Source organism: Corythoichthys intestinalis, chromosome 6, assembly GCF_030265065.1.
Source record: "Corythoichthys intestinalis isolate RoL2023-P3 chromosome 6, ASM3026506v1, whole genome shotgun sequence".
Classification (NCBI taxonomy): Eukaryota; Metazoa; Chordata; class Actinopteri; order Syngnathiformes; family Syngnathidae; genus Corythoichthys; species Corythoichthys intestinalis.
In genome coordinates, this window is record NC_080400.1 from 49172039 (window position 1) to 49185171 (window position 13133).

The window sequence follows — 13133 nt, forward strand, 5'->3', positions numbered from 1 at the left end:
GCCCATCTCGCTCTCTTCTCTCCGGGTCTCTCGGAATCCGGTAGAACTTCAAGTCTCTCCGTCTTCTCCGTCTATCTTCTCTGTTATTGCAACCGACCGCCACACACGCCTTCACCATTTTGATTATTAATGTTAACGAGCAGAAAAACACGTCGTAAATAGGAGGAATGTACGTAGCCGTAACAGGTAAACGTGTTGACGGACAATTGGGCGGCACCAGTCAGGAGGAAGGAGTTGTGACGTCACGTGGGTAGGGTCTACAGGTATAATGGCTTTTCGAGAATGAACAAAATCAACCGTCCACTGGGCAGAAGCTCCATGCTGCGGTCCCACTGCCCCAAGCCAAGCTCTCCTATTTTAATGCATACATTGCACTACCCTCCCCTCACACCCCCATCACGGTGCTGGGTGATGGCTGCCAGTCGGGAACCTGGCAGCCACAGTAATAGGGTGGTAGGTGGGTCCCACACTTTTTTATATGGCGTGGCTCCTGGGGTGTGGCCTCCCCTCTGCCTCGGCTGCCGGCCGCGGGAGTAGGTTGGGGGGTCGGGTCTCCGATCTTGCATCGCCCCGTGGCAGTTCCTGGGCGTTCTCCTGCCTCCGCCTTCCCCTCTCTTCTCTGGCTGGGCATCCGCCCTGCACTCCGTCGCGGGTCGCTGACTGGCCGCCGGTGTATCAGCGGGGTGTCGCCTGCACCGGCGGGGGACCCTGCCTTGCCTGGGGCTTGGTGGGCCGCTGGGGGTCCCGTGGCGTGGCGTGCCGTGCCGGTTGGGGGGCTGCGGCTGTGGCTCGTGGCCCGGGTGGGCGGGCGGGGGTGGGTGTAGGCGTGGGGTTGGTGGTGCGTCCCCTCCTGCCATCCCTGAAGGCCGGTTGATGGGTGCGCGGGTGGCCCGGGGGACCACCCTGGGTCCCGGGGGGGGACGATGGCTCCTTTGCTGGGCTGCCGGAGGAGGGATGGGCTGCGCATGGCCCTCCCTCCCTCCCCGGGCTGGCTGGGTGGGGGCTGTGGCCCTGGGTTGGCGCCCGCGCGGCTTCTCCGCCCGTCTGCGTGGCTGTCGCGCGCCCGGTGGGGCCTGCGTGCTGCTGGATGTGGTAGGGCATTCTCGGGTCGGGGGTCCCGGTGCCGGGATTGGCGATGCGGCGGCGTAGGGTTGGTCGCCAACGGGCTTACTCATAAGAGATTCACACGATTACTGGGTTCTAGATCACAGAACTGATTTGTGTACACTCTACCCCTTTCAATCACTTAGCTTATAGGCTTATAGACACCCCCACCCCCATTCTCCTCTTTCACTGGCCAATAGGCCCCCACATGGTGTAAACCGGAAATACATCTCGCTGACGATAGCACCAGCATATTAGTAACTAGTTTAGATGTTCAATGTATTTCTAGTTGTTGTTTGTGTATGTGTTTCTTTTCCTTCTTCTCTTGTATTTCTTTTCTTCTGTCCCCCCATAATCCCTTCCTGTTCGCTGCTTTGTCATAATAAAAAGGTATTTTGAATGATCACAATGGGAGTATGTCAGACTCTCAATGTGAAACATTAAAACTGTTCAGAATCTGGGCACTTAGACTTCCATTCTCTGTGTCAAACAGCTGAACAGGACAGGTTTAAAAAAAAAAAAAAAAAAAAAAAAAATCAACCGTCCAATCAGATTCGTTTATTTGCGTGATGTATTCTCAACGAGCAACGTCTTATATTTGCGGTCTAGACAATATACCCATTCACGACGCTAGATGGCGCCAGATATCATTGAAGCGATGTTCTGTCATGACAGATCTCAGCTACTCTCAAGTTTAACCACTCTGCATTATTTTATTGCAAAATTTTTCCTTATTCAGATTTGTTTCAAGACTACAGTTACTTGCCTGGCACGGCCAGCCTGTTCTCCCTGCATTTTTCAAACACTGTGAGAATAGTCTGGGACCCAGCCTATTAACGGCCTCTCGAGCAAGCACAAAATCAACCGTCCAATCAGATTTGTTTATTTGCGTGACGTGTTCTTAACGAGCAACGTCACTCTTCCGCGTCGGAAGTCGTCTCCACAACAACACAGATGGCGAAAAGGAGAGCCGAGAATATGTTCCAGTCTACGGTAAAATCAGTTTTAAATTACCAAAAACATATCGACACAAGTCATAGACAACAGTCTCTCTCGCGCTCGCCATGTTGAATAAACTCCGCTCTCCTCGTATGTTTACTTCTGCGCGCAAGTCCCTCGTAGCTTTACTAACGTCACGTCCGGCCGTCGCTGATTGGTCCACTCTGCTGTGGCTTGCTCCGTCCTGGAAATTTTATCCGCTGAATGGTGGCCCGACTCAATAGCTGGAACAGCGTTGAGTGTGGTGTACCAGGCTAGGGTTTGTGAGCGTTGAGAAAGGAGTTCTTTGAACTAAAGTTAAGAACAGTGCCTGTAATGATTCAGCTATCCGCAGAGAGGCGCTATGGGGTGCCGTTGTTTGAAATAAACCAAAGAGTCATGCGTAAAGCAGACAAGATACTGCTTGTCATCCTTCCTGTTGAGATTACATTACTGTACAGTTCTCAACTTGATTCAACCACGTCAGTCGATAAGGTCAGGTACTGACTTGTACCCCCCCCCCCCCAAAAAAAAAAAAAAAAAAAAAACTCCTTCAATCAACAAAATGATCATTTGGCAATCGCAGTTGCTGTCGATAGTAATATAATTTACACGATTCAAAGTACCATATTAGACAAACACGAATTCATTTGACAATAAACCACACAAACTCAGATAGCATAACAGGAACATTTTTCTTTTAGATGTATTTTCAACGAATGCGGAAAGGTAAAGAGAGCTTATCTTGCTACAATAATGCACACCAACTCTAATGTGTCATGCTGCATTCAAGATAATCAGAAAATATAATTTCACTCTGTTCCACAGGACACAAGAAGCCTGTCTTTTACTTAATTACGTAATTACTGTTTAGGAAATAGGATGTCCATCATTGTTCCAGTTCATTGGGGAAACCACATGGGATGAACGTTATTAAAAATATTTTTGTATTTTAAAATGTTCTGAGATTGGTAGTACACTAACCGAACGGGGCGTATTTAACTGCTATCGTCAGAAATATTAATCCGGTTTCGTATTTAAATAAGTAATGTCTTTCTTGTTCCATGAGCTGGGAGAGTTGGATAACTGGTTACAAGAGACTTTGCTGTTCTTTTTCGACTACCCAGAAAACCGCAAACGCATCACCAAAACTCCTTGTCAGAGGAGTCGCGAGGCCGCCCTGTCAACGGAGCCACCACCTTCCCTTCCCCTCCCTGCGAAACGGGTTGAAAAGCACACACCTTTGTATTTAAACATCAGGACGCCTTCGGTAGCTTATATATATTTTTAAAAATCAAAATCGTCTCATATAGTCCTTATAATGGCGGCGAGTGCAAAACGAAAGCAAGAGGAGAAACACCTGAAGATGCTGAGGGAAATGACCAGTTTGCCAGCTAATAGAAAGTGCTTCGACTGTGACCAGCGTGGTCCGACCTACGCCAACATGACGGTGGGCTCCTTCGTGTGTACCTCCTGCTCCGGTATCCTGTGAGTTCCCAAGCCGCCTGATTTAGCAGCGTGGACACGTCCATGTTACATGCAAGCCTACATATGGTTTAATCGCGAGCAGTTAGCATACTAGCTATTGGCTTTAAGCGTTTGCTCCAGCAGTAATATATTGGAGATGTTAATGAGAGTTCTAAAATAGAATTGTTGACATCACATTGTGTTGATGTGACGGACAGCCGTCCAGTTTGACGTTGGCTTCTTATAGCAACCGGGTGACGTTTGTTCACTTCAAAGTCAACACACTCCAAGCATACTACCAGTTGCTTGTCAAACCTACTAACTGAGAAAGCCAAATGTTGTATCGTACATTTAATAGGATACGACCCCGACTACAATAATCACTTCCATTTGTTTGTTTAGACTGGGAAACTATCCTAACCTACACATCAGAGCGTGTTTTAATTAATGCTCGACAGTGCAGTTGTGTAATCAAGCATCTGTAGCCTGGGATTTGGGATTAGTGAAGGGTTCTTTTTCTTTCTATTCACTGACGGACTTTCAGATAGCACTCGTTACTAAGGTAATTGTGTTGACGTCTCGCAGAATTGCGTACGTCCTCTTTGTATAAGAGTTCTCATCAAGTGGATTGAATAAGAACTGTTCTACGTAAATAACAGGGATGGGCAAGTTTCAAAAAGGGCTAAGATATGAAAAAAATGATCGTTTGTCGATGGAAACGCCACGACAACTTTCTTCCATTTAGATTTAATGCATTAAAATCATCGTATAGTTGTGCTTGTATACTGCACCGGGGGCGTCACTAGATCTAATACTAGTACAATACTGGAGCACAGCGGGCACTGGCGAGCTGGCTTTTTTATTTTTTATTTTTTATTTTTTTAAGCACTTATCTATCATAAAAAGACAGAAATGGCGCTTTAAACTGTATATAATAACTTATATTAAATAAGTCAAACAACTGTGATGTTTACAGAGCTAAACCTACCAATTCTGTTTGAAAATGATGTCCCTGGTGACAAATTCACTGGTTAACATGTGGAAGAACATACAAATGTTCAGTTAAAGTGATGGCTTGAGTGTTGAGGGCTGAAAAAGAGCTGACTTGATCCAGAGGTAACTTTTTTATCGACACCTTTTTCTTGTGTGCATTGCCTTACGCCACTGACAATGACATTCTCCTCTTTTAACAAGCTATCCTTTACCACCAGATGCCCTGTCTTTCTTTTATATTATATCCTCTGGTTGTCTTACATCTCTGACCGTTCTTGGGGGTAATTTATATTGCTAATTTTGTCATTTTTGCTTACCTCTCTCATTCCTCCTTGCTGATGTATCTGTCGCAAATAACTTTCTAATATCCATTTGCAAGGCTTGTTACAGATTACAGGGTCTGCAGTAACAAATTGCTTGAAAAACAGCTGGAAATTATAATGAGCAAAATTTTTAGTGGTTATATCCCAAAGATAGGCAATTAATTAATACAGATTGATTATATTCATTTTGGTCGTATAAACAAATAGAAATAAATAGCATCAGTATTGATACAGTTCAAATACCACATATCATATTGACAGAATATTAGACTAAGCTCTTGAGTGAGAGCCTCTCACTCGAATCACATTTAATTGTCATTGTATTCATGGCCAGTTAGCTAAAAGACTGCAGCTAATCTGCTACTTCAATTTGTGACCAGATTAGGTTATTGGAGTTAGCTGCCTGACACATAAAGAATAAAGTTGAACAATTTGAATTCACAATTCATGGGAATAGGTGAACAAACAAACAAACATCAACACAGAGGTAACTAAGAACAACAAGGATGGGCAGTTTATCTGGCACTAACCTGTAAAGCAGATGGGAAGATGTAATTTGCACCATTGACTGTATCATGTGCAGTTTAGCACACGCACCGTCATATTGAAGCTGCATTCATGTGTTGTTGGAGTACGTTATTGAAAAAATGATTTTCTATTACATTGTGTCTTTAAAAATTGTCAGTCACTCAACTTGTGATGTATCATTGGAGCAATAAAATAGGCTATTCTTCTTTGTTTGTAGCAACCATGTCTTTATTCCACATTGTGACTTTACAACACATCAGAACGATTTTCCAACTTGGGAACTAAGATCTCCCTAGTCCCGACACACATGAACGCAGTATATCTCACCGAAAGTGCTTCGCGGAAGTTTCAACCCATATGCCTATCACAGTTACGTGCATAAATTACCACATTAAGGAGCCATGTGCAGATTGTGTATATGGAGTGAATAGAGTAATATGACCATATTATATAGGCACATTCTGTAGATCATGCTATGTAGACTTAAAACTCCTAAGTATTTTATTTATTTTTACCGGTGAAATTTATACTGGGGCACAGCAGATCAATACTGGGTCCCATGCCCCAGTGAAATATCTGTCTGAAATGTCTGGCAACACCCATGGTACTGCATGCAATGAAATCCTGGCATATTAAACATAACATTTAGACCTCTACCATGCCTATTTTTTATCTTTTCTCCTGCCTTTGTAAAAGAAGAGGCACCCAATGTCAAAAGAAAAAGTTATGGTCCACTCGATGCTGTGGCCTGTGATCTCTTAATTTAAACACATTCCCTATCCCGTTTGCAGTACATTAAGTTCATTTTGAACAAAAATGGGGTAGATTTACTCAACTATTTGTAAATTAACAAAATTAGGGTTTGAGGGAAATTAATAAATCTATTATCAATATTGACAATGCTTGTGTTCCAATAAAAACATTCAATCTTATGAATGATTTTTAGTTACCCAAGGTTTGATGTGGAGTTAGCATTTTATTAGTATTTAAAGCAGTGGTTCCCAAACCGGTCCTCAAGGACCCCTGTGGGTCTTGGTTTTTGTTCCTACCGATCGAGCACAGACCGTTTAACCAATGAGGTTTCTGCTAAAACAAGCAGCAACTGACTACAATCAACTGATTACACTTGTAAAACACCAGATTGGTACACATGTGTCGTCCCGTTTTGTTGGAAAGAAATCCAGCACCCACAGCGGCCCGATGTGGAATAGTTTGGGAACCCCTGATTTAAATATTCACACAATGAGATTTCATTAGCTCTTCCAGTGGTAGTACCATACCATAATTTTGCAATTTAGATTCTCAGCCCCACAAACCTTTTATTCTATGATGTGCAAAGGAACATCAGTTTGAATTGTTTGGATTAAAGTTTTTCTCAAAAGAAATCATTTAAATATAATAACCTTGAACATGTTTTTTTGTGTTTCCATATGTTGTAATTTTGAAATCTTTGTCATATCTTTGTTAAACATAATTTGGAGTACAACAAAAGGAAGAAATATACTGCCGTCCGTTAAAGCAGAGCAAAAATAGTGTAAGGTAAATTGTTATAATTTTGAATTGAAGGTTCTTTTTTGAGTGTCAAAAGTCCTGGACACAGTCTGCTAATTTAATGGACCCCTGAAAGTCAGAATATCTTTGTGTTGTAAACAGCATGTGATGTGCATGTGTAACAGGAAATGGTTGTTGTCTTGCTGAGACCCGCAACGAAGTTGGCATCGTGTATGTTCCAACTTGTGCTTTTGTCTGCTTTCCTACGCACAACTTTGATTAAGTATAGTAGCAGAACTCACTTTAGTTCCCCCGAATGTAGTAACCAAATACTGTTTTGGTTGTTAATCTTCGTCTCTCAGTAACACACAAGTTGAACTTTTGCAGTCACGTGTGTAGGATTGTCAATATCGATTATTCTGAGTATCAGTTTCGCCTATTCATTAATTTCATCAAATGATCAAACAATTCCCTCGTAAATGCCTGGAACGAATTCCAATAATAGAGGCATTAATTCACTTGATCTGCACAAAACTGCAAACAACACTTATGTATTTGAGTTTAAAGATATAATAATTCATAAATTAATAAGTAAGTTATAAATTAAACCTTTACTTGCGGATGAATGCTATAAAATAATGTGCAATGACAATGTTCTCTTCTAATCTAGTCTTGGTCCAAGCTTCTGGTTATACTAGGCAGAGACATTTTCTCTTGTATAGATGAGTGACTGAAAATCTCAGGCAAAATGTGACTGAGGCCATATATACACCTAGCAGTTTTTTTTGTTTTTTTTAACCGAGGATCCTGCCCCAGTACGTCCGGAAAAAATAATCATGTATTAGAGATGTCCCGATCCGATATTTGGATCGGATCGAACGCCGATATGGGCAAAAAAATACGCATCGGTATCGGATCGACCGACACGGAAAAATTCCGATCCAGACTTCCGATCCAGTTTTTTTTTTTTTTGAAAGTCCGGTCCGGGTTTTCCAGCGCATAGATTTACATAATCCATTCCAGTTTTTGCTTCGGTTTCCCTAAAATCCGGTCTGCATTTTACGGCACACCTTCAACACACTACATTACCGTCTCCCAATTTACCGAGAGACTTTATCAGTAAAAATGTCAGCTGTGTGGGATCATTTCACCTTAAAGGATGACAAAGACGAAGAGGCAGAGTGCAACATATGCCACAATAAAGTCAAATGTGGTGGTAAAGCTTTAAAAGTTTTAATACAACCAACCTAATCAAGCATTTAGCGAAATACCACAAACAATATAAGGAGTATGTTAAGAAAACCGAAGACAAAAAGAAAGGTCCTACGCAACTAACACTGGCAGAAACTTTTGCTATGCGTGACAGACTGGCACTCGACAGTCCCAAAGCCCAGGGAATAACGAGTCATTGCCGAAGAATTCATTCTGGATGACGAGCCATTATCTCTCGTGAGTAAACCGTCCAACACTTAGAACCACGGTACAACATGCCCAGCCGTCATTACATCCTTGAGCGATTTGGCGGTGGAAGATTCGAGAACGATTCACAAACATCCAAATTCCGATGATTGAAATATGTCGAGTAAAGCTGAACTAATACACAGCGCGGTCTTTGGGAGGCAATAAGAAACGGACCGCATTGCGTCCCGAGAGTAAACATCATGCTTGTCATAGTCCCGGGTAATGCCAATGCTCAACTCACGGCTTTAGCTCAACTCATGCCGCTGGATAAAAAACACAAGAATACCTGGCTGCTGCTGACAGCCGCTACAAACTACGTCAGTGTCGTTTTACTGGAGATAATAGATATCATATGTATATAGAACTAGATGCTAAGCGACAGACTCGACTGTGTTAGCAACATTGAAGTATTGAAATCTAGATGCGTTAGTAAACAGCCGCCATCTTAAAGTGCATGTGACACGAAAAAGAATGTTTATTTTGTAATACACGCAGTATTTTATGCTCCTGAATGATATGGACCGCTTGTGTGCGTGTGTGGAAGCGATCGCTATATTTATTTAGTCTTTTTTAATCCCGCGCCATGAAAATAAGTGACTTCCGGCTTCGGTCTTGCATTGAGGAGGAGGGCGCTGTGGCGTGTACGGTAGAAGGCGTCCTTTTCACTATACAGCGTACTGTTGTGTATGAGGACAAAGGATTCAGCTGATTTTGCGGATTAATACGTTTATTTTTCGCATCACGCCAGCCAAACGGCTGCAGAAAAATCATTCTGTATGAGGGAGAGACGTATGCGCCTTTTTGGAGTTTCAAAAGGTTCCCATTCACCGTGGATTTTGGCCAAAACAAGCCCGACGACTACTGTGAGACCATTTGACTTACGAAGAAGTGAGTAAACATCTTGTTTAGTATTATGTCAAATATTAATACAGCTATTACAAAGTAAACACTACAAACTTTCTTTAAATAAAGGACTACTTACGTTTGATCATTGATAGGCATGTAAAAAGCTCTCCTCGTGCACATTAGCAGCACGTTAGCTGCACAACAACTGCAGCCACCCTCCTCCGGGGAACGAACTGTAAATTGCTCTCCGCCGGGTGGTTTGCTGATCCGCAAAGACAATCGACAACCCAGTTGTCATGTCAAATAATCCAGGCTAGTTATGTGTGATTTTCCGCTTCGAAGACTTTGAAACATCACTCGGTTCGGGTTAGCATGTCGGCTAGCTGTCACGGCTTTTGGTTTGTTTACATTCTCCGAAGCCGGGGAAGGGAAATGACATATGTCCGATTTAGGTGTCATAAAATATCGTTCGGGAGGTGCAACAGTAAAGGTGAAGTCAACAGTTTTGACCATTATGGAGTAATTTTGCCATGTCGTCCTGAATAAATGCATTTTTATTATTTCTTATTCCATTTAGCACAAGACTGTTATTTGTCATGACCATGCCATTTATTTAGCAATTGGGGAAAATACTTGGATAAATGAATTGAATGTAGTTTAAAGCTGCTGATACAGAATGGGGACTTGAGTATTTTATTTAACTGTTTTAAAATGTTAACTTGATACTGAAATAGTCGTTTATTTAAACCTGAGAGGCTTTTTATACAATTGTTGTAACTAATGCACGAAACATTAAAAGCATCTAATAGCTTGGGGGGTTTGTGGGATTTTCCACTGAGGTTGTTTGTTTTGCTTTTTTAAGACAGTTTACAATATTATTTGCACGTTTTACTGACTGACTATGCCATTTCTGTTTGTTATTTATAATGTTTTGTGTTTGTCACTGAATAAACAGGTCAGTTTCTTGTTACCAACCGTTGTGTGTTATTCAAACTCACCTAATTGAGCTGGCTAGTTGTTATCAAGAGTACTAAAACCTTTTTCAACATGAGTCTGACAACTAAGTAAGGAGGCTAAATAACTTTAAAATTTAATACATGTTCAGATAGGCCGGTATCGGTATCGGCCAGTATCGGTATCGGATCGGAAGTGCAAAACAATATCGGTATCGGATCAGAAGTGCAAAAACCTGGAGCGGGACATCCCTATTATGTATACACCAGCATGTTTGTAGGAAAAAAAAAAGTCACCGCAGCCAACTGCATTCATTCGTTTTTAAGTACCGTATTGGACGGCCCTGATTTTAAGACGGCCCCCTCTTTTTCAAGACTCAAGTTTGAAAAAGACTTTTTGAACAGCAAATTAAAGTACATCTGAAAAATGATTATAACCAGGGGTGCACATAAGTGGTCCGCATGCGCGCATGCGTACTGGACGTAGACAAACGCGCTGGCCCTCAACGGCTTCCATACGCTTTTGCGTACCGATGGCTGACCACTGTATTTGCGGCGGACACGAGAAAATAACTTCTCAATATGTCGAAGAGGCAGGCCACACTGAGTAATTACTTCCGTGTTCCCCCACCCCCGTCAAAAGACAGACAGACGACAGAGACGTCCCCGGAGCTCCCGAAAAAAAGGACTTTTGCTGAAAAGTGGCTACAGGAGGTACCGTGGCTAGAAGCAAATGATGCTCGCATGGAAATGCGGTGCAAAATGTGCCGTGAGAATCCCAATGTCGCCGATAAGAGCAGCGCATTTTTTGTAGGGTCAAAGAATTTCAGCCATCCAAACTTTGAAAAGCACGAAAAAAAACAGAGAGCATGTGGCAATTAAGCAAACTATCAATGTCAAACAGGACCCCACTCGCCCTATGGACAAGTGGCGGAATAGGGCGGAATAAAGGTAATGAACAGCGACATGCACTGACAAACGTGTTTTTGCTCGCATTTTACAAAGCTAAACATGCACGTTTAATGAGGTCTTATGAGGAGGACATCCCACTTTTAAAAAGGCTTGGAGTTAATGTGGGAGCCGCATAATGCCCTTTATTTTGAATTGGTGCTTTTTATTTCTTTACATTTCACTTCAAAGTAATGGCAATTTTGTTGTGCCAGTTGATGTTAATCAAGCATTAATTGTTAATATAATTAATTAAAGTTAATTGGCTCTAAGTAAAGCTTGTCATAAATTTATCGCATCAGGCGGGTCGGCTCTCAAGCTCAATGAGGACCAAGTCACATCTCCATGTCCTCCTCTGAGAACCTGGGCAAAAAAATTATGTGCACCCCTGATTATAACAATATATTTGAGAGAAAAAGCAAGTTATTTTGCCTCATTCAAATCTCAATATTTGAACATTTAAATATGTAAACTAAAGTGTAATCACATTCGTAAATGAATGGCTTCTGGTTTTTGAAATGTAAATAAACCAATCTATTGTGATAAAACAAAAAAATTGCAATAACTGCATTAACCATCAAAGTGAAGTCTAACTGTTTAGCCTGGTACACCAGACTCACTGCTGTTCCAGCTATTGAGTCTGGCCACCATTCAGCGGATAAAATTTCCAGGGGGAAGCAAACCACAGCAAACAGACAGTGGAGTGGACCAATCAGCGACGGGCGAAAGTGACGTTATTAAAGCGACGAGGGACTTGCGTGCGGAAGTAAACATATGAGTTGAGCGGAGTTTATTCAACATGGCTCGCGCGAGACAGACTGTTGTCAATGACTTGTGTCGATGTGTTTTTGGTAATTTAAAACTGATTTTACCATGGATTGGAACATATTCTCGGCTCTCCTGTTCGCCATCTGTGTTGTTATGGAGACGACTTCCGACGCGGAAGAGTGACGTTGCTCGTTAAGAACACGTCACGCAAATAAACAAATCTGATTGGACGGTTGATTTTGTGCTTGCTCGAGAGGCCGTTAATAGGCTGGGTCCCAGACTATTCTCACAGTGTTTGAAAAATGCAGGGAGAACAGGCTGGCCGTGCCAGGCAAGTAACTGTAGTCTTGAAACAAATCTGAATAAGGAAAAATTTTGCAATAAAATAATGCAGAGTGGTTAAACTTGAGAGTAGCTGAGATCTGTCATGACAGAACATCGCTTCAATGATATCTGGCGCCATCTAGCGTCGTGAATGGGTATATTGTCTAGACCGCAAATATAAGACGATCCCCACTTTTTCAGTCTTATTTCAATGCAAAAAACACCGTCTTATATTCAGGCCAATACGGTACATTCATAACAATGCGTGAAAAATAATTGTCCGTAATATCCCCATCCTTCGCATGTGTTATTCAGTATGTAGCACTGTAAGAGTTTGTAAATAAATGGAAGCAAAAAGAACCTGTTTCATAATTAAATGTAAACCCACATTAAGGTATCCATGTTTACTCCAAATGTAAACATTGGTCTTATGTGTGACATAGGAACAAAGTTTGTCGCAGTCAGTGACAGTTCCACAGTTAAGTCTTTGGTTATCAGTTTCCACATGATGGCACTACAAATGCAGAATTTTCACATCTTCACATTGGACGGAGTTTTTAAGAACCCTCGTGTTCAATGCCCAAAATGTGTGTGTGTAGGTGGATGATAGGCCAAACCGTAGAAAAAGCCAAATACCCTGTTACAAGGCGACATGGCCTTTGTTTTGGGAAATACTGTTCACTGAAACTAATGTGGCTGAAATAGTTTTATACTCCGCAACACTTGTGGAAAAGGCGGAAGAGGAAGTACTGTAAACAGTACAGTACTGTAACATGTTTGGAACTTTTAAGATTGAAAGAAAAAAAAAAAAGTCAGATCGGGACTCTGTAACGGCAGGTTCTCAAAATCTTATTCATACTCGACTGGTTGTGTAGGTGGCTTGATGTTTAGACAACTTCTAATGATGACATTCCCCCAGTCTTCCCAATCCCAACTAAACCCTTTAATG

The 13133-nt window shown here is 42.0% G+C and overlaps 1 protein-coding gene across 6 annotated transcripts in view; it reads left to right on the top strand.

The window, feature by feature from the left end:
- The first annotated feature begins 3182 nt into the window (after positions 1–3182).
- Positions 3183–13133, top strand: part of agfg1a (ArfGAP with FG repeats 1a) — a 40032-nt gene continuing 30081 nt past the window's right edge. The window contains exon 1 of one of the 6 annotated variants that reach the window (XM_057839497.1): positions 3183–3570. In XM_057839497.1, coding sequence (XP_057695480.1) covers positions 3404–3570 — 167 coding nt within the window. In that variant the 5' untranslated portion in view covers positions 3183–3403. The remainder of the gene's footprint in view (positions 3571–13133) is intronic. The other 5 variants (XM_057839499.1, XM_057839500.1, XM_057839498.1 and 2 more) reach the window with 5 other exon arrangements.